The sequence below is a fragment of the Phodopus roborovskii genome, unplaced genomic scaffold, assembly GCF_943737965.1.
Source record: "Phodopus roborovskii unplaced genomic scaffold, PHOROB, whole genome shotgun sequence".
Classification (NCBI taxonomy): domain Eukaryota; kingdom Metazoa; phylum Chordata; class Mammalia; order Rodentia; family Cricetidae; genus Phodopus; species Phodopus roborovskii.
The window spans coordinates 24,220,015-24,241,326 of record NW_026126567.1 but is presented as its reverse complement, the minus strand read 5'-3'; the positions used below and the strand labels follow the sequence as shown (position 1 = coordinate 24,241,326).

Genomic DNA, 21,312 nt, shown 5'->3' with positions numbered 1-21,312 from the left:
ACACCAACTAGACCCAAACACCCCAAAGCAGATGAAGCAGAAGAGAACGACTTAAAAATTATCATCATAAAAATGATAGAGGCCCTCAAAGACGATATGAGAAAATACCATAAAGAAATGGAATAAAAAACAAACAAAAAATTGGAAGAAATGAACAAACTTCTTAAAGAAAATAGAGAAAGCCAAGAAAAAACAATTAAACAGGTAAAGGAAACAGTTCAAACTGAAATAGAGACAATAAAGAATACACAAACTGAAGGAATGTTGGAAATAGAAAAACTGGGAAAATGATCGGGAACTATAGACACAAGCATAACCAACATAATACAAGAGATGAAAGAGAGAATTTCAGGCACTGAAGATAAACTAGAGGAAATAGATTCATCGACCAAAGAACATCGTAAATCCAACAAATCCTTAACACAAAACATCCAGGAAACGTGGGACACCGTGAAAAGGCCAAACCTAAGAATAATAGGCATAGAGGAAAGTGAAGAAGCCCAGCTCAAAAGTGCAGAAAATATATTCAACCAAATCATTGAGGAAAACTTTGCCAATCTGAAGAAGGACATGACCATGAAAGTATAAGAAGAAGCATACTGAACACCAAATACCCTGGACCAAAGAAAAAAGACCCCCTAAACACATAATAATCAAAACACCTAACATACAGAATAAAGAAAGACTATTAACAGCAGTGAAGGAAAAAGTCCAGATAAAGGCAGACCTATCAAAACTACACCTGACTTCGCCCTGAAAACTCTCAAGGCCAGGAAGTAATAAGAGTCCACAGATGCCAGCCCAGGCTACTATACCCAGCAAAACTCTCAATCACTGTAGACTGAGAAAACAAGATATTTAATGACAAAGCCAGATTTTTCACAATACTTATTTACAAATCCAGTCCTACAGAAAGGAAAACTCCAACCCAAGGAAGTTAATTACACTCACAAAGACATAGGCAATAGATAATCCCATTTTACCAGAACCCAAAGGTAAAGCAGGACAAATATATTCACAATACCACTGCCAATAACAAATCTACAACAAACAAGCATTATCAATGATCCTTACTCTCCTTTAACATTAATGGTCTTAACTCACCTATAAAAGGACACAGACTAACAGAATGGATACGAAGATGGAATGCATCCTTCTGCTGCATACAAAAAAAACACATCTAAGCTTCAAAGATAGATATTATCTCAGGGTAAAAGGCAGGGAAAAGATCTTCCAATCAAATGGACCCAAGACACAAGCAGGTGTGTTTATCCTAATATCTGACAAGTTAGACTTCAAACCAAAAGTAATCAAAAGAGATGAAGATGGTCATTTCATATTCATCACAGGAGAAATCCATCATCAGCACAAAGTCTCAATTCTGAACATCTATGCCCCAAATACAAAGGCATCCACATCCATAAAAGAAATTCTACTAAAACTCAAAGGTCACATAAAAACCTCACACACTTTTAGTGGGAGACTTCAACACTCCACTCTAACCACTAGACAGGACCACCAGTCAGAAACTTAAGAAAGAAACAAAAGAACTAACAAGTTATGTCTCAATTGGGTTTAACAGACATTTAGAGACCATTCCATTCAAACACAAAAGAATATACCTTCTTCTCTGCTCCACATCATGGAACCTTCTCTAAAATTGGCCACATACTAGGCAATATAACAAATCTCACAGATAAAAAAAAATCAGAATAGTCCCCTGTATCTTATCAGAACACCATGCTTTAAAATTGGAATTCAACAATAACACAAATCACAGAAACCCTACGAACTCATGGAAACTGAACAATACGCAATTGCACCATACCTGGGTCAAACTAGAAATAAAGAAATAAAGGACTTCCTAAAATTTAACAAGAGGAGGAAACAACATTCCAGAATTTATGGGACACCTTGAAAGCAGTGTTACAAGGGAAGTTCATTGCACTAAGTGCCCATATGAAGAAAACAGAGGATAGTCACATTAGAGAATTAACAGCACAACTAAAAGCCTTAGAACAAAAAGAAGCAAACTCACCCCGGAGAAGTGGACATCAGGAAATAATCAATTTAAGGGCTGAAATCAATAAAATAGAAACCAGGAAAACAATACAAAAAAAAATCAATGCAACAAAGAGTTGCTTTGTTTCTTTGTTTTTTTTTTTTTTTTTTTTTTTTTTTTTTGAGAAAATCAACAAGCTAAACAAACCTTTATCCAAACTAACAAAAAGCAGAGAGAGAACATGCAAATTAACAAAATCAGAAACAAAAAGGGGAACATAACAACAGATACAGAGGAAATCCAGACAATTTTCAGGTCATACTTTGAAACCTGTACTCCACAAAATTTCAAAATTCAAAGAAATGTATAAATTTCTGGATAACTATCACTTACCAAAATTAAATCAAGAACAGACAAACAACTAAAATAGACCTATAACCCCTAAAGAAATAGAAGCAGCCATCAAAAGCCTTCCAACCAAAAAAGTCCAGGGCCACATGGCTTCAGGGCAGAATTCTACCACAAATTCAAGGAAGAGCTAATAACAATACTCTTCAAATTGTTCCACACAATAGAATCAGAAGGTTCATTACCAAACTCTTTTTATGAGGCCACAATCACCTTAGTACCCAAGCCACACAAAAACACAACTAAGAAAGAAAACTACAGACCAATATCCCTGATGAACATTGATGCAAAAATACTCAACAAAATACTGGCAAGCCAAATCCAAGAATACATCAGAGAAATCATCCACCATGACCAAGTAGGCTTCATCCCTGGGTTGCAGGGATGGTTTAACATACTAAAAAATCTATTAATGCAATCCACCATATAAACAAACTGAAAAAGAAAAACCACATGATCATCTCCCTAGATGCTGAAAAAGTCTTTGACAAAATTCAACACCCTTTCATGATAAAGGTCTTGGAGAGATCAGGGAAAACAGAAACATACCTAAACATAATAAGAGCAATATACAGTAAACCAACAGCCAACATCAAACTGAATGGAGAGAAGCTTAAGGCGATTCCTCTAAAATCAGGAACAAGACTGTCCTCTCTCTCTCTCTCTCTCTCTCTCTCTCTCTCTCTCTCTCTCTCTCTCCCTCTCTCTCTCTCTCTCTCTCTCTCTCTCTCTCTCTCTCTCTCTCTCTCTCTCTCTTCACAATATCTTCAATATTGTGCTTGAAGTTCTAGCTAGAGCAATAAGACAACAAAAGGAGATCAAGGGGATCCAAATTGGAAGGGAAGAAGTCAAACTTTCTCTATTTGTAGAAGATATGACAGTTTACATAAGCGACCCAAAAAACTCTATCAGGGAACTCCCGCAGCTGATAAACACCTTCAGCAAACTAGCATGTACAAGATAAACTCAAAAAAATTCAGTAGCCATACTATATACAGATGACAAAGGGGCTGAGAAAGAAATCAGAGAAACATCACCCTTTACAAAACAATGGTCACAAACAACATAAAGTATCTTGGGGTAATGCTTACCAAACAAGTAAAGGACCTATATAATAAGAACTTTGTGACTCTAAAGAAAGAAATTAAAGAAGATACCAGAAAAATGGAAAGATCTCCCATGCTCTTGGATAGGTAGGATAAACATAGTAAAAATGGAAATCTTGCCAAAAGCAATCTACAGATTCCATGCAATCCCCATTAAAATCCCACCAAAATTCTTCACTGACCTTGAAAGGATAATAATCAACTTTATATGGAAAAACAAAAGACCCAGGATAGCCAAAACAACCCTTTACAATAAAAGAACTTCAAAAGGCATCACCATCCCTGACCTTAAGCTCTATCTACTACAGAGTTATAGTCCTGAAAACAGCCTGTTATTGGCACAAAAATAGACAAGTAGACCAATGGAATTGAATCAAAAATCCTGATATTAACCCACACACCTACAAACAACTGATTTTTGACAAAATAGCTAAAAGTATACAATGGGGGGGGGGAGGAAACCAACTTTAACAAATGGTGCTGGCACAATTGGATGATGGTGAGCAGAAGATTGCAGATAGACCCATGTCTATTGCCATGCACAAAATTCAAGTTCAAATGGATCAAAGACCTGAACATAAATCCAGCCACACTGAACCTGTTAGAAAAAGTAAGTGGGAGGTACCCTTGAACAAATTGGTATAGGAGATCGCTTCCTGAACATAACTCCAGTAGCACAGACACTGAGATCAACAATTAATAAATGGGACCTCCTCAAACTTAGAAGCTTCTGTAAGGCAAAGGACACAGTGGACAAGACCAAACAGCAGCCTACAGACTGGGATAAGATTTTCACCAATCCTACATCTGACAAAGGGCTGATATCCAAAATATACAAAGAACTCAAGAAACTAGTTAACAAAACACCAAATAATCCTATTAAAAATGGGGTACAGAACTGAAGAAAGAATTCTCAATAGAGGAAATCAAAAAGGCTGAAAGACACTTAAAGTTCTCAACATCTTTAGCTATTAGGGAAATGCAAATCAAAACTACTCTGAGATACCATCTTGCTTCTACCAGAATGGCTAAAATTAGAAACACCAATGACAACTTATGCTGGAGAGGATACGGAGAAAGGGTAACACTCCTCCACTGCTGGTGGGAGTTCAGACTCGTACAGCCATTTTGGAGATCAGTATGGCAGTTCCTCAGGAAAATGGGAATCAGTTTACCACAGGACCCAGCAATCCCCCTCTTAGCCATATGCCCAAATGATCCACATCCATGCAACAAAGACATGTGCTCAGTTATGTTCATAGCAGCATTATTTGTAATAGCAAGAACCTGGAAGCAACCTAGAGGCCCCTCAACTGAAGAATGGATAAAGAAGATGTGGCACACCTACACAATGGAATACTGGTCTGTGGAAAAAAACAATGGAATCTTGAAATTCACAGGCAAGAGGATGGAACTTGAAGAAACCTTCCTGAATGAAGTAACCCAGTCACAAAAAGAGGAACATGGTATGTACTCGCTCATATATGGATTTTAGACCTACAGCAAAGGATCACCAGCCTATAATTCACACCATCAGAGGAACTAGGATACAAGGTGGATTCTAAGAGATTCATATAAAGTCCCTCACAGAAGAGGGAAAGGTCAAGTTCTCCAGAGCACATGGGCAGTGAGTGTTGAGGGAACTAGGAGAAAGAGAAGGGGAGGAGAGGAAAGCATGTGGGACTAGGAAGATTGAGTCAGGGGAGGAATAGGAGACAGAAAAGAGAGAGAGGGAGAGTAGAGACAGTGAGAGCGCACGCACGAGAGAGAGAGAGAGAGAGAGAGAGAGAGAGAGAGAGAGAGAGAGAGAGAGAGAGAGAGAGAGAACATAAAAGAAGAAGCCAGTATAGGATTGAAGGGAAAACTGAACCTACAGAAATGTCCTGAGACCCACAAGACTGACTCCAACTAACTATTTGAGCAACAGTGGAAAGTGAGATCAACGACTAACTTATCCACCATCATGGAGCCCTCATATAATACCTGTGGGAAACAGAAGCAAACACCCACAACTAAAAACTGAATCGAACTAGAATCCAGGTGCAGAGAGGGAGGACAAGGCCACACTGCAGGAACACATAGAGACAGCGGACCTGAACACTGAGGAGCTAATGGGCCCCCAGACTGATAGCTGGGAATCCAGCATGGGACTGACTTAGACCCCCTGAACATGGGTCTCAGCTAGAAGTCTAAGGGACCTTAGACTGTGGATCCAGGTGCACAAAAGGACCTTGCAGACACATCCCCCATGGAGGGATTCTCCCTTAACCTAGAGACAGGAGTGAAGTCCTAGTCCCTATTTCAAATGACTTGACAGATTTAGATGACGCCTCCTGAATGGCATCACCCAACATGTGGAGTGGGGGGGATGGGAGGGAAGGGTGGTCGGGGTGCATGTGAGGGGGGGAGAGAGGGAAAGAGGGAAGGAGGGAGGGAGAAAGGAATGGAGGGATGGAGAGGGAACTGGGATCGATATGTAATATACAAATAAAATTTAAAAAAAGAAGGAAGATTTACAACCAGTTATTATTTTTTAAATTAACCTTTTTGAAACAAATTGTCATTGTTTGTCAGCTAATTCCTGCCTTCATCTCCTGAGTTCTGGAGTTATAGGTATATAGAACCATGCCTGCTACAAAATTCTTGATAACAATTAGGACTTCCATTAGGCCAGACTGAAGAAGAAAAGAGCATTCTCATGGGTTTCTATAAAACCAAAACTGTTAAGATAATGTTATGATACTGAACACTAGAAACTGGCTAAAATCACTGACAAGGAAAAAGCACTAGTGATTTATATTCAACCTTTGAAAATAATTGTTAAATTAGTCATCTTTGTAATCAGAAAAATAATATTTATATTAAATATGCTTCTTTATGCTAAAAATAAATCAATTGCCACAAACCCCAAAATGTTTCAAATGCCATAGAACAGACCTGGAGTCCCAGACAAAGGTGTGATGCTCCTTATTGTTGGGGTTCTAAAACTTCTTGCCTGTAAAATATTAATAACCATGTCAATTAGCATTCCTAACTATTTTGATCCTAATTTCATGATTCTGGTTTTTGTATCATTTGTATTTCAACATTACCTACAATCTGACTGTCAATATAATTTTTCAGATAAAAAATGAAATTTACATGGTATCCACAGAGACAGCTGAGCCAAACTCCTGGGAACTCATGAACTCTAGACTGATAGCTATGGAGCCTCCTTGGGAGTGAACTAGGCCCTCTGCATGTGGGAGACAATTGTATAACTGGGTCTGTTTGAGGGAGTCCTGAATCCATCCCTGGTGCATGAGCTAGCTTGTCAGAGTCCATTCCCTATGGTGGGATGCCATGCTCAGCCTTAATGCAGGAGGGAGGAGCTTGATCCTACTTCAACTTAATGGGCTAGGCTTTGTTGACTCCCCATGGGAGCCCTTACCCTGTGGAAGGAGTTGATGGGGATGAGTTGAGGGGGTTGGCAAATGGGCCAGGAGGAAGGGTGGGAGAGAGAACTATAGTTGGAATGCAAAATGAAATTTTAAAAAACAAATCTAAAAAAGAAAAAAAATAGGTTTAGTACATTTTTTTCCAAGATCTTTTCTTTATTCTATATATATATATATATATATATATATATATATATATATTTTTTTTTTTTTTTTTGTATTTCATCACATTTGTAGTCTGGAATTTTAAAGGTCAAATGTCCTTTTGTAAGCAGTGTAAGCCAAATCACACCATTAGCCCTCCAGTAAAGACTTTTGGGAATGGATGAAATACATTTTTAAGACCCTCATTTGATTAATCTTCTGAGGAAAAATAAGTAGCAAAGTATATTTCAAAACATAAAAATGAAAAGTAGAAAAATCTCTACAAGTCTTAATCACTATGCAAATGATAATCTTCTAGAGCAATACAATGTAATTCTTAATTATAGGGAGGTCGCCAGTGTGACAGAAACTCCAATACCTCTGACAAAAGCCCCCAAAGGCTTTTCCAATCTGTGAATACATTAGGGTACATACAGATGGCTACAAGTAGACTGAAGACTGCAAAGTAGCTGCCCTTGAAATGGCATTGGGAGCCGTGCCTGGTTTTGAGGCAATGGGAGGTGACCAGGAGCTATGGAGTGTGGGCATCATCCAGCAGCAAGAAAACTCAGGGAAACATGTTCTCCCTCTGGAGTCTCTGAAAAGAATGCTGCTCCTCATAGACACCTTGCCAACTTAGACCCACATTAGACTTCTGATCTACAGACCTGTAGGATAGGCTACTTGTATAGCAAGCCACTGTTAGGATGGTTTGTTACAGCAACAAATTAGAAACAAATACCTACTTTTTATACATGCGTGAAGAAGGGGATAGAGTCAACGGCCCAAACTGATATTTAAGCTCAAGCACCTACTAGTCATGTGATTATGTGTAAGTAATAAAAGTCTTCCCTACATTGATTTTAGAGATAAAAATATGAGCATCCAAAAACGAGACTGCTGTATAAGCTAAAAGTTAATAATCACTAAATACTTAGAACACTGCCAGACATACAGTAAATAATATGTTGATCATTAGGAGCAATCAATCAAATAACATGTCCATTTCTTTTTGCAAAGCAAAATCAGAGATAGACAGTAAAAGACACAATTACTAGTGTGTGAAAAAAGTTAGTATTGATTAAGTAAAAACACAGCTAATGAACAAAATGTGTCTTCTTAAGTAGCACTGGGACATTTTGGTATCCAATAATCAACAATTTGAAACATTTAAAGAATGTATAAGAAGCATATGCTCATGAATACCATTATTTATAAAAAACTTAAATTTGAGGCATAAATATGTTCCTTAGGTCATTACATCAGTAATAATATAGAAGGAAGAATAGTTGACTTTACTATTTAAAATGGAGGGTTGGTTCCCTTGGAAGAAACAAAGGAGAAAATCAAACCAAGAGAAGAATTTAGCAGGGGGGGGAAATGATGAACAGGAAAATGAATTGAGAGTGTGAGCATGTAACTCATCGATAAAGGAGATGGAAACAAAGTCCCAGTGAAAGGGGTTCAGTCACTGTGGAGGCCAGTTCAAATAGAACATTACATTTTGCTACTCATTAATGCATCTTTTAATGTGGACATGGATAATGATCTATAAAACTAAAAGCGTCCACTTTTGTGAGAAAGGAGTAAACTCAATTATTGGTCATGAAAAGATCCTACGTACACTGAAGCTGCATGCCCAGTTGCTGGTGAGGCCTTTGCAAGTGTTATTTTCTGTGATTGGCACCCCATCCACACTGACTCGAACAGTGTAGGTATCTTCTGGCATTGCTCTGGGAAACAAATGGAGAACACATGAGACATACAGTAACTCCTTTCAGCGTGTGCTGATAATGAAAAATACTGCTCCCGTCTACATAGTTGTTGAAATAAAGTCTCAAAACATAACTTACTACTGTGAGTTCCAATTTTATATTATGAAAAAAAACTTTATTCTAAACCACCCTAAATTGCCAATTACAATACCACATAACACATGTTTATTGTGGGTAGGCATATGCATTTGTATTAAAAAGTAAAGTAAATGGTACCACATCCAGCAATACTAATCATATAAAATGTGCCACCCGGGTACACTCAGTTATCTTGTGCTGTGTGTTTCAAAAGCTGTTAATAAGGTCGCCCTTAAAAGTTCTTAGAGCCCCCAAACAGGCAGCAATCCTAATGCAGATAAAAAACCTTCAGAACATGTGTTTAAGTTGGTATTAGAAGTTGCATTTTAAAATGGTTCAAAATTCCCCTAAATTATTAATAACACAGATCAGTTTGAAGTGATAGCAAAGAACTTGAAATATCACCACACAAAATGATCATTTTTAATTGTGGTAAATATAGGAATACTTGAATAAGTTGATTAAACTGAATAGTCCAGCATGATTTGGATGTTTTGAGAAATATCATTACTAATTACTAATAGCAATCATTCATTTCTTGGAAGAGTCCAGTAATAATAAAAATGATAGTGCCAATAACAACAGAATGAGTGTAGACTATATAGTTATGATGACATCATGTATAAAGAGCATTATGATTGACCATAATAAAGGTATAAACTAATATCACTATTGTGAAATCAAATATAATGACTGGTAACCAGAAGTATTTTCTGTAATAGGCAGCGTGATCAAACTATTAAAACAACAGTCTACATAACTGCTTTCTGACATAATGACAATAGCATTATTAAAGGCACATTTAAACAGACCTAGTATAACATGTAATTTGAGTTGAATGACTTGAATCTTTTTCCACATCACAAGTAATTGACTGGAAAGATGAAACTAATTGCACATGGTTTCCCAGCTCAGTATTGTCAGCTCCATAGTTGAACTGATTTGCTTGAGAAAAACCTGCAGAAGTAATGAAATTATTATTAATGACATTCTATTTCTTGAGCTGTAACAATTATAGCCCAATATCAAACCATTCATAGCATAATAACAAACATTACTGAAGGAAGAAGTTAAATTTATTTTATACTTAACCCTGTGTTCATACTCTGAGATTATAGATACTGATCTTAACTTATTCTTGGAAAAATTTTGTTAAATACACATAAGATGGAGAGAGAGAGAGCAAGCAAGCGATCACACTTTCTTTTGTTTATAATCTCTACAATCCTATATAATGAAGCTTCCTATATAGGCTCTAATGTTCTACTTAACTTCATCAGAGAAGCTATTTGAGGCAACAAAGAAGAATGGCACAGAGTGAGCCAAAGCACACAGAAATCTATTTGCTGATGTTGTGATTAGAAATAAATTAAGAAGAGTATGTAAAGCTAACTCTTTTTAAAGGACTGAGTAGACACTATTTCTTACACTACATAAAACTTTTATGCCTTATACTTTCTTCTCTCTCTCTTTCTCTCTCTCTCATTTCTCTTTTTCTCTTTCCTTCCTCTCTCTCATTTGTTTTTCTTTTCTTTTTTAATGAATGATATCATACATTCCAGATTGGCCTTGAACTCCTAATTCTCACTATAGATGCCTCCCATCCTTATCAAGTGCCACAAGCTAACAGGGTGCCAGCAACCTTCATCTCTCTGTGGTCAGAATTCTTAATCTCCTTCTCTTTGATGAATTAGATTGCTGCAGTTACCCTTTCACAGTTATCCTTAGATATGGGAGCCAAGAGATATGCCTCCAAAATACCATAAATTCCAGAAAAACTCCTTCTCGATATCATGAAGCAAAACACTTTTACTTCTCTGTGATAAGCAGAATGAATTATCTCTACCATGTACTCAAAATGCCTGATGAAATTAATCTAGTAAGTAGTACTGGCAATTTCCACTCAGTTAAGGTCAAAACCCATGTTGTAATCCTTGGGAGAAGCATTTCCTACCCAGGAACTTGGACATCAAGTTTAAGTCCAGCATAGATAGCCTAAGATTTATCTCCTCCTGGCAGAAAAGACAGTCAGTGATAGCTTTGGTGAAAAACAATACCTATTTTTCACCATGCTCAGCCTCCATCACAGGGCTGGTCTTCACAGACCTATTGCACAAGCCTTGAGCTGACCGGGGAGGAAAGCCAGGATCTTGAGTCATGGAGTTAGCCTCCATGGTCCACTTTCTGTGACACACTCTCTCATGGGAGTTTAGCTTGATACATAGACTTGCCTACTCGGATTTCAGTGCCATAAATCCCTTCACCTGCTCATTTCTATGGATTTCTTATTCTCATCTTTCAATGCTTTTCCTTCCAGACCATGCATAATCCTTAGCTCCTACCTTGGAGTCACGCAGCTATCACTTAGTGCTGAACCACTCTCTCCTGCATGTGAACTCACAGTCTGTATGATCTTTACATCTCAAACTGTGGGAGAAACTGGCTGTGGAAGGGAGATCAGCATTCATAGTGACCCTGTGGCATCCATGACTGAAATCAGAGGTGATGGCATTATGTGACAGAGAGATGGGAGACATATGATAAAGATGGTCATGGGAACTTTTCAGAGGGTGGAAGGCCTAAAAATATCTAAAAGACAAGGTAGAGGGAATGGAAAGTATCAAGGCAGTGGTTGGACCATGTTTGTAGATCCAAGTAATGGAAGCTATGGTTAGAGAAGTTGAAGTATGAAAATGAAGAGGAGAATGAAAAAAACAGGAGAACCTGAGGGGTTTGGATAATTTCTGTGTGTAGAGAAATACTTGAGGCTTTGATGCAGATGAATGACTTTCCTAAATTCACTGATACTCTGACCATGAACTTCTCAGCAAATGATGGAAAAAAGTTCAGATTAGTGATTTGTTTAAGACAACATTGAAGGCAATAAGCACAGAAGACAAAGCTTGCTAATATTTTTCAGAAAATTTAATATAAAAGGAGTAAGAGAACTTGGATTACAGTTGGAGATGGCAGGCAGGTATGGAAGGAGGCTAGGGATGTTCCTTTGATGTTATTTTTTGGTAGGCAAAATGAAAGTCTATCATTAGACTGATGAAGACAATAAAACTGAACCCAGCAAATAGCTAGTGCCAAACAGAAAATTCTTAGTTTCGTCTTATTTATTAGTTTAATCTTATATGGAAAGGAGAAAGTAGACATAAGAGTAATTGAAGATAGACTAAGTTTATGATGCATAAAATATTTTATGATGTTAAATAATATTAACTAAAACTAACTATTAACTAATAACTAAAATTAACTAAAAATAAACCTAAGAAATTAATCCAATGAGTAAGACTCACTAGATAACTGATTAATTAAAACACAACTTTCAGTGCTCTTCAACTAATGTTAAAAGGGCACTTACTACTACTCTAATATAAAGGTAAATAATAACATTGATGGAATTGTTCTATAAATTGTATCCCTTAGAGTTTTGTTCAAATTGATTAAGAACCAAAATTAATAAATTTTGAATTTTAAAATATGTATGTTTAAGAATATTTTCCAAAAAATACCAAAGTACTTAATTTTAAAATACCACTATGAAAAAATTTTTGACTAATTGTGAGTTTGAAATTACCCAAATTTTTATTTTAAGTCATTAATACCTATTTACAAGCTGTTTACATTTCATGTCATGATTACCTTCAGAATATATCCCCATGACAATAACTTAATATCAATGAACAAGAAAAAAAATGAACTGTGAAAGGTCACTAAACTTTAATTCCTGTGGTTAATACTACTTGCAATAATATAAATGATACTGTGACAAAAATATCCTATTTCTTATACTAATTAATGTTAGGAAACATCAGTAAGTCCAGAAAAGTATAGTGTGACTCCTTGTTTAATAACTGGACATTTTCATTGTTCTACAAAAGTCCACTAGATCACATGCATGCAATAAAGCTTAGCTTAGCACAGGGCTAGAAGCAAGACTTCATTGTGACAGATGCCCATCACACCCCAAGTCCCTGGCCTCCAGCACAGATAAAGCCACTTGTGATGATGTCTTCTAATGGAAGGAGTCCAGGCTTAAGACTGCCAGCTCCTGGCTTGGAGTCTCAATGCCAGCACTTCCTGCCAGGTTGACTTTAGACAAACCTATAAGCTCACTTGTTCTCCAGAAAAGCCCCATCATCTCTGCTGCTGGATTGCCAGAATTCTAAACAGTGGGGTATAGTGCTTAACTTGGTACCAGCTTAACAAGATCTCATGTAGGAGTTGTTTAATTACCTGCTGTTGTCACAAAACTCTAGCATTTAGATTCAGTGTGAACATCCCTTTCAAAAATAACTCAGGACCCAGCAAGTATTATTATGGTGGCAAATTCAACTTCCACCATCCTCTATTTTTCAGCTCTTCTCCTACCCTTTCTTTCCTGAGCATTGAAAGTAAGAAGAAACTCAGCGAAGGATAGCGACCTTATTCCTCAAAGCTGAAATCTTAGTGAGACAACTTATTCAGCAAGGTTTATAAAACACAACTATAAATCTTGAACATGAAAGCTACTATCATTGAAGGTCTAAGACTATAAAGGCAGTTAGTAATAAAAGAGGGTTGTGAAAAAAAAATACATAAAAAGCCCAAGGCAAGCACTTGCAAACCCAATCTTTTTCTTTTGCCAACTTCTGCTTATCTTTGGGGTTCACATTGAGTTTTTGAGCATGCAGGAGGGTTGCTGGAAACTAAAAGAATGGAACATTTTACTTTGATATGCTTCAGGATATGACACATGTGTTTATATTTATGTTGGATACATGCTGCATCAATGATAAGCTAACACAGGTCTGCACTTTGGCATTCTGAAGCCAAGTACAATATTCAATAACAATACTATCAAATGATGAGATTGATTTTACCGTAGGAGTATCTAAAATATCAAGCACAAATGGGTGAAGCTGTCTAAGTAAAACCAATGATAAAACATGAAAGAAACTAGCAAGATCTTTAAACATTTTAATTATATATTTTGCCCTAAAAACACAGATTAATGGGGCTGGAGAGATTTCTTGGTAGCTAAGACACTAACTGCTCTTCCATAAGACCTGGGTTTGGGTCCCAGCACACACATAGCAGCTCACAACCACCTGTAACTCCAATCCATAGAATCTGACCCCCTCTCTGGCTTCCATTGCATACCAGGTACACATGTGATGCACACACATGCATGTCAACAAGGCAAAATAAAAATAAAAAATTAGTAAAAAGAAATGCAGAAAAAAATATGTCTGATGTTGTCACCCAAGGAATAAAAAGGACAGATTATTTAGTAAAGTTAATCATAAGTATGCTCTAAATAAGCCATTGGGTAAAAATGCTGATACCTCTGGAATTTTTCCAAAGCACACGATTACAGGAAGGGTTGGGTGTACCCTGAAACAGAAAGGATGAGTTTTGGGATGGAAATTCCTTACGTGTTGATGTGGGAGACAGGGGTTACCAGGTACACAGAGCTGGGTGCCCTGATAGCAGCAATCCAGCAGTTACACCCATATTGTTATCGTGGAAAACAGCAGTGCTGTTTAAACTGGTCTTTGTCATGCAGTGTAGGCTGTCTTGGTTTCTAAAAGTGAGATGTCCTTAAATGTTGTAGAAGGAAAGGCACAGAGAATAGGGGGAAGAATAAAGCCAAGCCTATAAATATGGAACAAGGAAAATAAAAGCTCAATGGATAGAGCACAGACTTTGTAACACGGGCCTGGGTTGTGTCACCCTGTCCCACAGACACATGAGAACCAGCAGCTGGGAAATACCTGTTTTACTGTGAGAAAGCCAGCGATCACAGAGTTAACGTGCTCCAATGTGAAGTCTGATTAAAAGCCAGTTGGACTGAACCAAAACCCCTGTCTTTTCCGAAATGTAAAGTATCTATGACTGAATGCTTCAACACAATGTGTATGCCAAATATTGTCAGGGAGGTAGAGGAGAGTAAGCAAAGCTCCCCACGTCGAAGCAACTTTGGAAAACAGAGACTTGATAACTAAGTTTGGAAGGCAACCTAACAATATTTATGGTTCGAAAGCAACAAAATCCATGTAGTTGTGGATACACCATGACTATCCAAATAATCACCATTGTCATCAAGTCAGTTAACATAGAAGGGATGCTACTTCTGTGACATCATTGTTTAAAACAGCTTGGCTCAATACTATAATTGCATATATCTTTGCCCTCTCAAAAACAACCCAGTTGCTTCCCTCCACTGCCTTTTCTCCCTTCTGTGCTTGGGGTGGAGTCCAGGGTCTCAGGTTTGCAGGTCAAGTAAGACACCACTGAACAACACAGACCTCAGCTCCAAAGCATAGCCTTTGAACAAAATAATCCCCAGAAAACTTTTGTCTTTTATGTGCCAGAAGTCATAAAATACTGTGAAGTGTCAGTAGTCAGATTTCTAGTGGGTGGAATCACAGAGAACTCAACTTCCAAATCTATACTGTATAATAAGTTTTATAAAAATAAAATATTCATTCACAAGCTTTGGTGTGTGAGTTCATTATCATTGCTTTATACAAATTCTTTATACATCACAGACATCCCAAAACCTGTATTAAATTTATTTTTCTGTTTAAAACTTTTTAACAGAAGTATAATTAGCATAATAAATTATACAGACTTAATGTGATATAAATGATTTAATCAGTCTAGAGATTTAACATATCCATAAAACATCACTACTATCAATTCTACAAACATATCCATCATCTCTGAACGTCTCTTCCTACCATACAATCTTGTCCCTTAGCAAACTTTAAGTATGCAAATCATAATGTCACCAGTCAAGATACTATGATGTACAACAGACCTCTAGGCTGTACACATTTCTTATAACTAAAACTTTGTACAATTTGGCCAGTACCTATCACCCCTGCTCACAATCCCTGACACCTGCCATGCTAAACCCTGTTTCTATAAAGTAGCAAAAACATTATTTAGACTCAGCTTGGAAAGAATGACAGATACCAACACAGTTTCAGTTAGCCACAGAGAGTAATTAAAGGGGAGAGAGGGAAAAGTGAGGATGTAGGTGTCGCCAATTCAAATGGGATGTAAGTCATCTACATACTCTGCCAAAAGTATTCAAAAAAAAAAAAAGGGATGGGGAGAAAAAGGGAAACATCTATCTTAATGCCTTATGCTTCATTGCTGAGAAATCTAAGCATGGCTGCCTCAAGGGTCACAAAAGGGTAAAGATTATAGCTTAAGAACGGTGCCTTTGGAAACTTCTGAACAGACATGTTCTGATGCTGTGTTGCTAAACTAGCCTTGGTTCCTGCACCAGGAGTTCAGGTTGGGAGACAGAAGGCAATGTTGGCATATGCTGGTTTGCTCTTCTTCTAACCTGAACTTTCCTCTTGTGGCATTTAAACTTCTGATGAAACCTAATAGCCACGAAGTACATTGTCTAACAGCATTTTACAATATGAAGAAGATAAAATTAAGATGTCTTAAAAATATTCAATACAGTTTCCCACTCCTAACTGCATACAAAAAAAGGGGGGCATTTATGTGTATTGCTCAGCATTCAGGAATATAGTCCATTTTAAAATTGTCATCAAGATACTGAATTTTATAAAAGTGATAAAAGTAATAAGACACATTTTAGCATATATGATAATAACTATTTCCTTACGTCAAAGTCTGACTCCAAAGGCTTATTTGTTGTTTTAAAGACCAAATAGAGGTTTGTGTTGGTGTATTTTCTTTTTTACGAGTCTCTTATGTTTTTTAAACATTTCCTACAGGCCCGAGTACTGTTGCCATGTTTATTACAAAGACCTGACAGCTGACAGAACATATGTTTATTTCATCTTGGAAGGAAGTGCACTTTAAATCTATCTGCCTTCTATACTTTCATTCTGAGACCAGGCAAGAGGAAAGCATCATACATAACTCATGTCTTGATGAAGCATACGATAGGGCTTAGGTAGCAGCAGGAGGGAGCCCATGTTTTCCTTTCTGTTATCTTACATCTTTCATTAACATCCCATTTCTCTATCAGCATCCCGCCTCTCCACCCCCCAGCATATTCAATTCAAACTCTGAATGAGTGAGATCACCAGACCTGGGAGGAATGACAGAAAGATCTGGAGTTCCTTTCTCTTCACTTTAACAATTAAATCCAAGTCTTTCAGTGCCAAGCAAGTCATTGTAATTAGAGTCCAGGTGATCAAGGTGGCAATGATGTGGGGTTGCTGTTTATTTTACTTACTTATTCATTTATTTATTTATTTTTGCTATCAGGGAGGGAGATTTCAATGATGTTGGTCAAGTGCAGAAACTCTGTCAGCGGTGTGTGTTTTGTGTTGGGGGTTACTTTAAACCATCACACTCTTAAGAAGGGAAGAGTACCCGCCCGGAATGTATGAAACCGGAGCTCTGTGGAATTATAAAGTGCAACTCCAGTGCCACAAAATTAAGAGAGGAAAACACGGGCCAACCCTACCTTCCCCTTTGATAGTCAGCCTTGTCGCTCCATTCACGCTGCCATACTTAGGTATAACTTCTGTCACTTTGGGGATTGTCTCAGAGCCATCTGCAAGACACACAAAGATGGGAGTGGTGAATCAATCATGATCTACACTCCATGTACCACATTTTACGTTCGTGAATGAAAGGGAACCAATGCCCAAACAGGGATTTAAGTACTTAAAATCACTTAATAGCACTCACTGTCCTTGTATAAAGAAGGTCCTCATGTTTACAAAGAGGAAGAAAAACAACCATTTTCGATGTTCTTTTCTACCATATTATAACAAACTCATAAATCCTTAACCATATGTCATGTTGCACTAGCGTCAGATCTAGAACTACACACAGTGGCTTATGTAGCACAGGCAACCCCTGCATGGTGAAATATACTGCTATCAAGGCATAAGTGCAGTGATAAAGAGGTTCAAAGACAAATGCTGCATTTGAAGTGTTTCCTGTCACTTTAGGAATGACAAATAATTCCTAACAGCTTTCCAGTGTCCTAATGATGCTGAGTGCTTAGCAGAAGGCCACTGATCCTGGCATCAAACTGGCTTAGCTTCCTGCAGATAGAGAAGTGCATGTGAGTACTACCCATTCCCCTGAAGTCTAGCTTAATACAAAATGGCAGAAAGGTCACAGGATTCTGGCTGCCTTGGGGAAAAAAAAAAAAAAACAAGCAAACAAACAAAAAAACAAGTCACTGGTATATCTGGGACCACACTGGTTTCTAGAATGGGATTCCTCTGTAGCATCTTAAAGGGTAATTATGAACTAGTCAACCTAGATCTACCATCGAGAAACAGGAGAAAGTTTCTAACAGGAGTGGTTGGACCAGCAGAGCAAACCACCTGTTTCTCTGGAGAACTGCTGGAAATTCTTTTACATGAGTTGGAAATACAATGTGCAGTGTTTTATTTTCTGCTTCGAGTGGTAATTTAACCAGAAGCAAAAAACGAGTGATCAGAGTAAGGAGAAAATGTTAAGAGCCAAAGAACAACCACAGAAGTTATTCCTTGAAATGGATGTTTAGGGGAAAAAAAAAAAAAAAGGTTAAGGAATTTATGACTGCATAGTTTGTTGTGGGCTGAAAGCTCATAGCACAGACTTGGTGGATGGCAGCCACAGCTGCCCAGTATAAAGGAGGCACTAGCACCCAGAACCAAGGCCTGTGAGCTTCAAGTTAGCATAGATCTCGAGTTTGCCACATGTTGCAATATTCCTACTTCCAGTGCCTGCCCCTAGAGAGCTAAGAGAGCCTGTGGAGGGAGCTGGATCCTATCTCCAGACATTGCCTCCTCCTCTATCTCAACTTCATCCTCTCCTTATCTTAGCTCTCAACTCCAATTTCTTATCACTTTCTCCCCAGCCCTCTCCTGGGGATTGCTTTGAATTACAGGGCAGCTTACCCTGTAATTGACTGACACCTGCCAAAACAACCCATTGCGGGTCTCCTGGCACTAGTCTTCCCTTCAGTAGGGAAAGAGACCCAAGCCGATCAAGGGGAGGAGGGAACTCAAGTGGTGTCTATTGACTGGCCCTCACCCATCACCAAGCAACTTTACTAGTCTCCGTTCAGCTGTGTCATCTTGAAGGGGGGTAAGGCATTTCCTCCCTTCAAACCCCAGCCCTAGTAACGTTTGTTAAGAGCAGATTTTTTTCCGAGCTAGCCCTGTCCGTGGTGTCTTTTTCTGGACCCTGTCTCAGTCTCTCTCAGTAACCGCCTCGGTACTGTGTCAGAAGGCCTGTCTGGGTCAGGCCTTACTTCCAGGACCCCAGGTTCCCGGGAGTGCCTCTGCCCAGGGCAGGTGGAAGGTGGTCCCCTCTCTGTGACCCGTGGAGCCCGGATGCCTGGATTGGCTCTTTACCTTCCCGACTGCTTACCTGTGAGGGAATCTGCTGCACAGGGAAACAGCCCCAAGAGAAACCAGGTCCCTGAGAGCCACAGGTGTCCCATGGCAAAGCCTGTCTGCACCAGCCTCTGGCTCGCAGCAGCCTCCTGTGATGAGACTTGGCTACAGACGCTGCTCCTGCGCATGGCACTCGTCCGTCCCCCACCCAGTCTCCTCCCCCCCTCTGTCCCCCAGTCAAAGAGAACTTGGCCAACAGAGGCCCGCCCCAGCCGCCCTGCCCCGCCCTGCCCCGCCCTGCCCCCAGCTTGCCTGCTGTGCCTTTGGGAGTTCACACAGTATACAAATACACACACACACACACACACACACACACACACACACACACACACCCCACAAGCACACACTTTCTCTTATTAACCACCCCCCATGTTATTTTCCTCTATTTAAAACCTGGAGCTATGTATTTTTATTTGTTTACCCTGCTCATCCGAGATGTGTTATTGATATGACCACCTAACACACAGACCCCACTCTGACCCCTTCAGCTGAAGATAAAAACTTAACTGATAGCTCAAAGTTGCACAAACCCCCATGTCTGTGGCAGAGCACACATTAACTCACAGTTGGCAACTTCCTTGCTAGGACTGTCCCTGCAGTCATAGTAGGCCGAGGCAGAGAGACATTAAGCAGTTTGCTCAGGGGTATGCACCCATTGGAGTGAGGACTTAGCTCTGTTCCTGGAGCCAGGATGCTTAGTCAACCCAGAGCCTGCCTCATTAGGTAGATCCCTGTAGAAAGCTTTCTTTGGGCTGAAGGCTAGCAGGCACTGCAGTCCTGTGCATAAGGGTGCCAGGTACCAAAAGAATGAGAACCCTCGGAGCCCACATCTGGACTTCGTGGTTCTCACAACTACTGGGTGCTCCCCAAGGCAATTCCACAATCTTCACTTTTCTTAATAGTCTAGCCTCACGATTCCTTGACAGTCCCTTCCTCCCTCTACTCCACACGTCCTAGTTGCCAAGGCACCTTATTCTTAGAGGATGCTTAAGGGGGATGACTATGGACTGAGAGCTAAAAGACGAGTGGAAGGGTTTGTTTGCATAAGTAGAATCATTTTATGAGGGAGATGTTCATGTTTTAGAATTGCATGCAAGGGAGAAATTGTCCAGTGGTTAAGAGTACCCACTACTCTTCCAGAGGATCCTAGTTCGAATCCCAGCACCTACAAGACAGCTCATTACCATTGGTAACTTCATTTCCAGGGGATTTTACTCCTGACCACCTCAGGCACTGCGTGGATGTGGTACACAGGTATACATGCAGGCAAAACACCAAACTCATAAAATAAAATGAACAGACTTAGAATTGCATGCTTCAGATTTATGGTCCTAGCATCACAGTGCCAAGAATTAATCTCATATGTCTGAGCAAAGGAAGTATGTGAAATGAAATGAGAATGGCGATTAAATAAAATCCAGAATTTTTAAAAAATTTCAGAATTTAGCTATCCATATACTTTCCAGTTTTGATAACTGTAATTTTGAAAAATATTCCCAACTAGACATTTTAAATTCTCTGTTCAGATTTCCACTTTTCACTTTTCTTCCATGACATGCCTCCCCCCCCACCCCTTATATACCCTTAAAACTCTTTATTTCTCAACTTATTGCTTTGTGAACATCCCTTTTAACTCATTCTAATGAGTGTCCTCCCCTCTTGTCCATGTTTCCTAGAAATAAACACAATTTTCATTATGTAAATATAAAAACAATGTGTGTGTGTATGTCAGGGTGTGTGTGTATAGTTTGTGTGTGTGTGTGTGTGTGTGTGTGTATGTGTGTGTGTGCTCGTGTGTTTCTGACAGGGGTTTACTATACAGCTCAGGCTAACCTCAAACTCTGGATCCTTCTGTCTCAGCCTTTGTAAGTGACAGGATGACAGGCCTGTGCCACCACACCCACTTAGACCTTTATCTTTTCTTAATATTATGGCAAAATCCTGAACTTTTTTTGTTCTTACACTTCTCAAAAT

At 38.8% G+C, this 21,312-nt stretch overlaps 1 protein-coding gene across 1 annotated transcript in view; it reads right to left on the bottom strand.

Annotated features, from left to right (window-relative positions):
- Pkhd1l1 (PKHD1 like 1) overlaps positions 1-19,424 on the bottom strand; it is a 140,231-nt gene extending 120,807 nt beyond the window's left edge. Inside the window, exons 1-5 of the mRNA XM_051202508.1 lie at positions 19,313-19,424; positions 17,403-17,492; positions 9,763-9,907; positions 8,722-8,830; positions 6,454-6,511 (exon numbers count right to left, since the gene is read on the bottom strand). Of these exons, the coding sequence (XP_051058465.1) occupies positions 6,454-6,511; positions 8,722-8,830; positions 9,763-9,907; positions 17,403-17,492; positions 19,313-19,385 (475 nt within the window). The 5' untranslated portion in view covers positions 19,386-19,424. The remainder of the gene's footprint in view (positions 1-6,453; positions 6,512-8,721; positions 8,831-9,762; positions 9,908-17,402; positions 17,493-19,312) is intronic.
- Between the last annotated feature and the right edge of the window lie 1,888 nt (positions 19,425-21,312).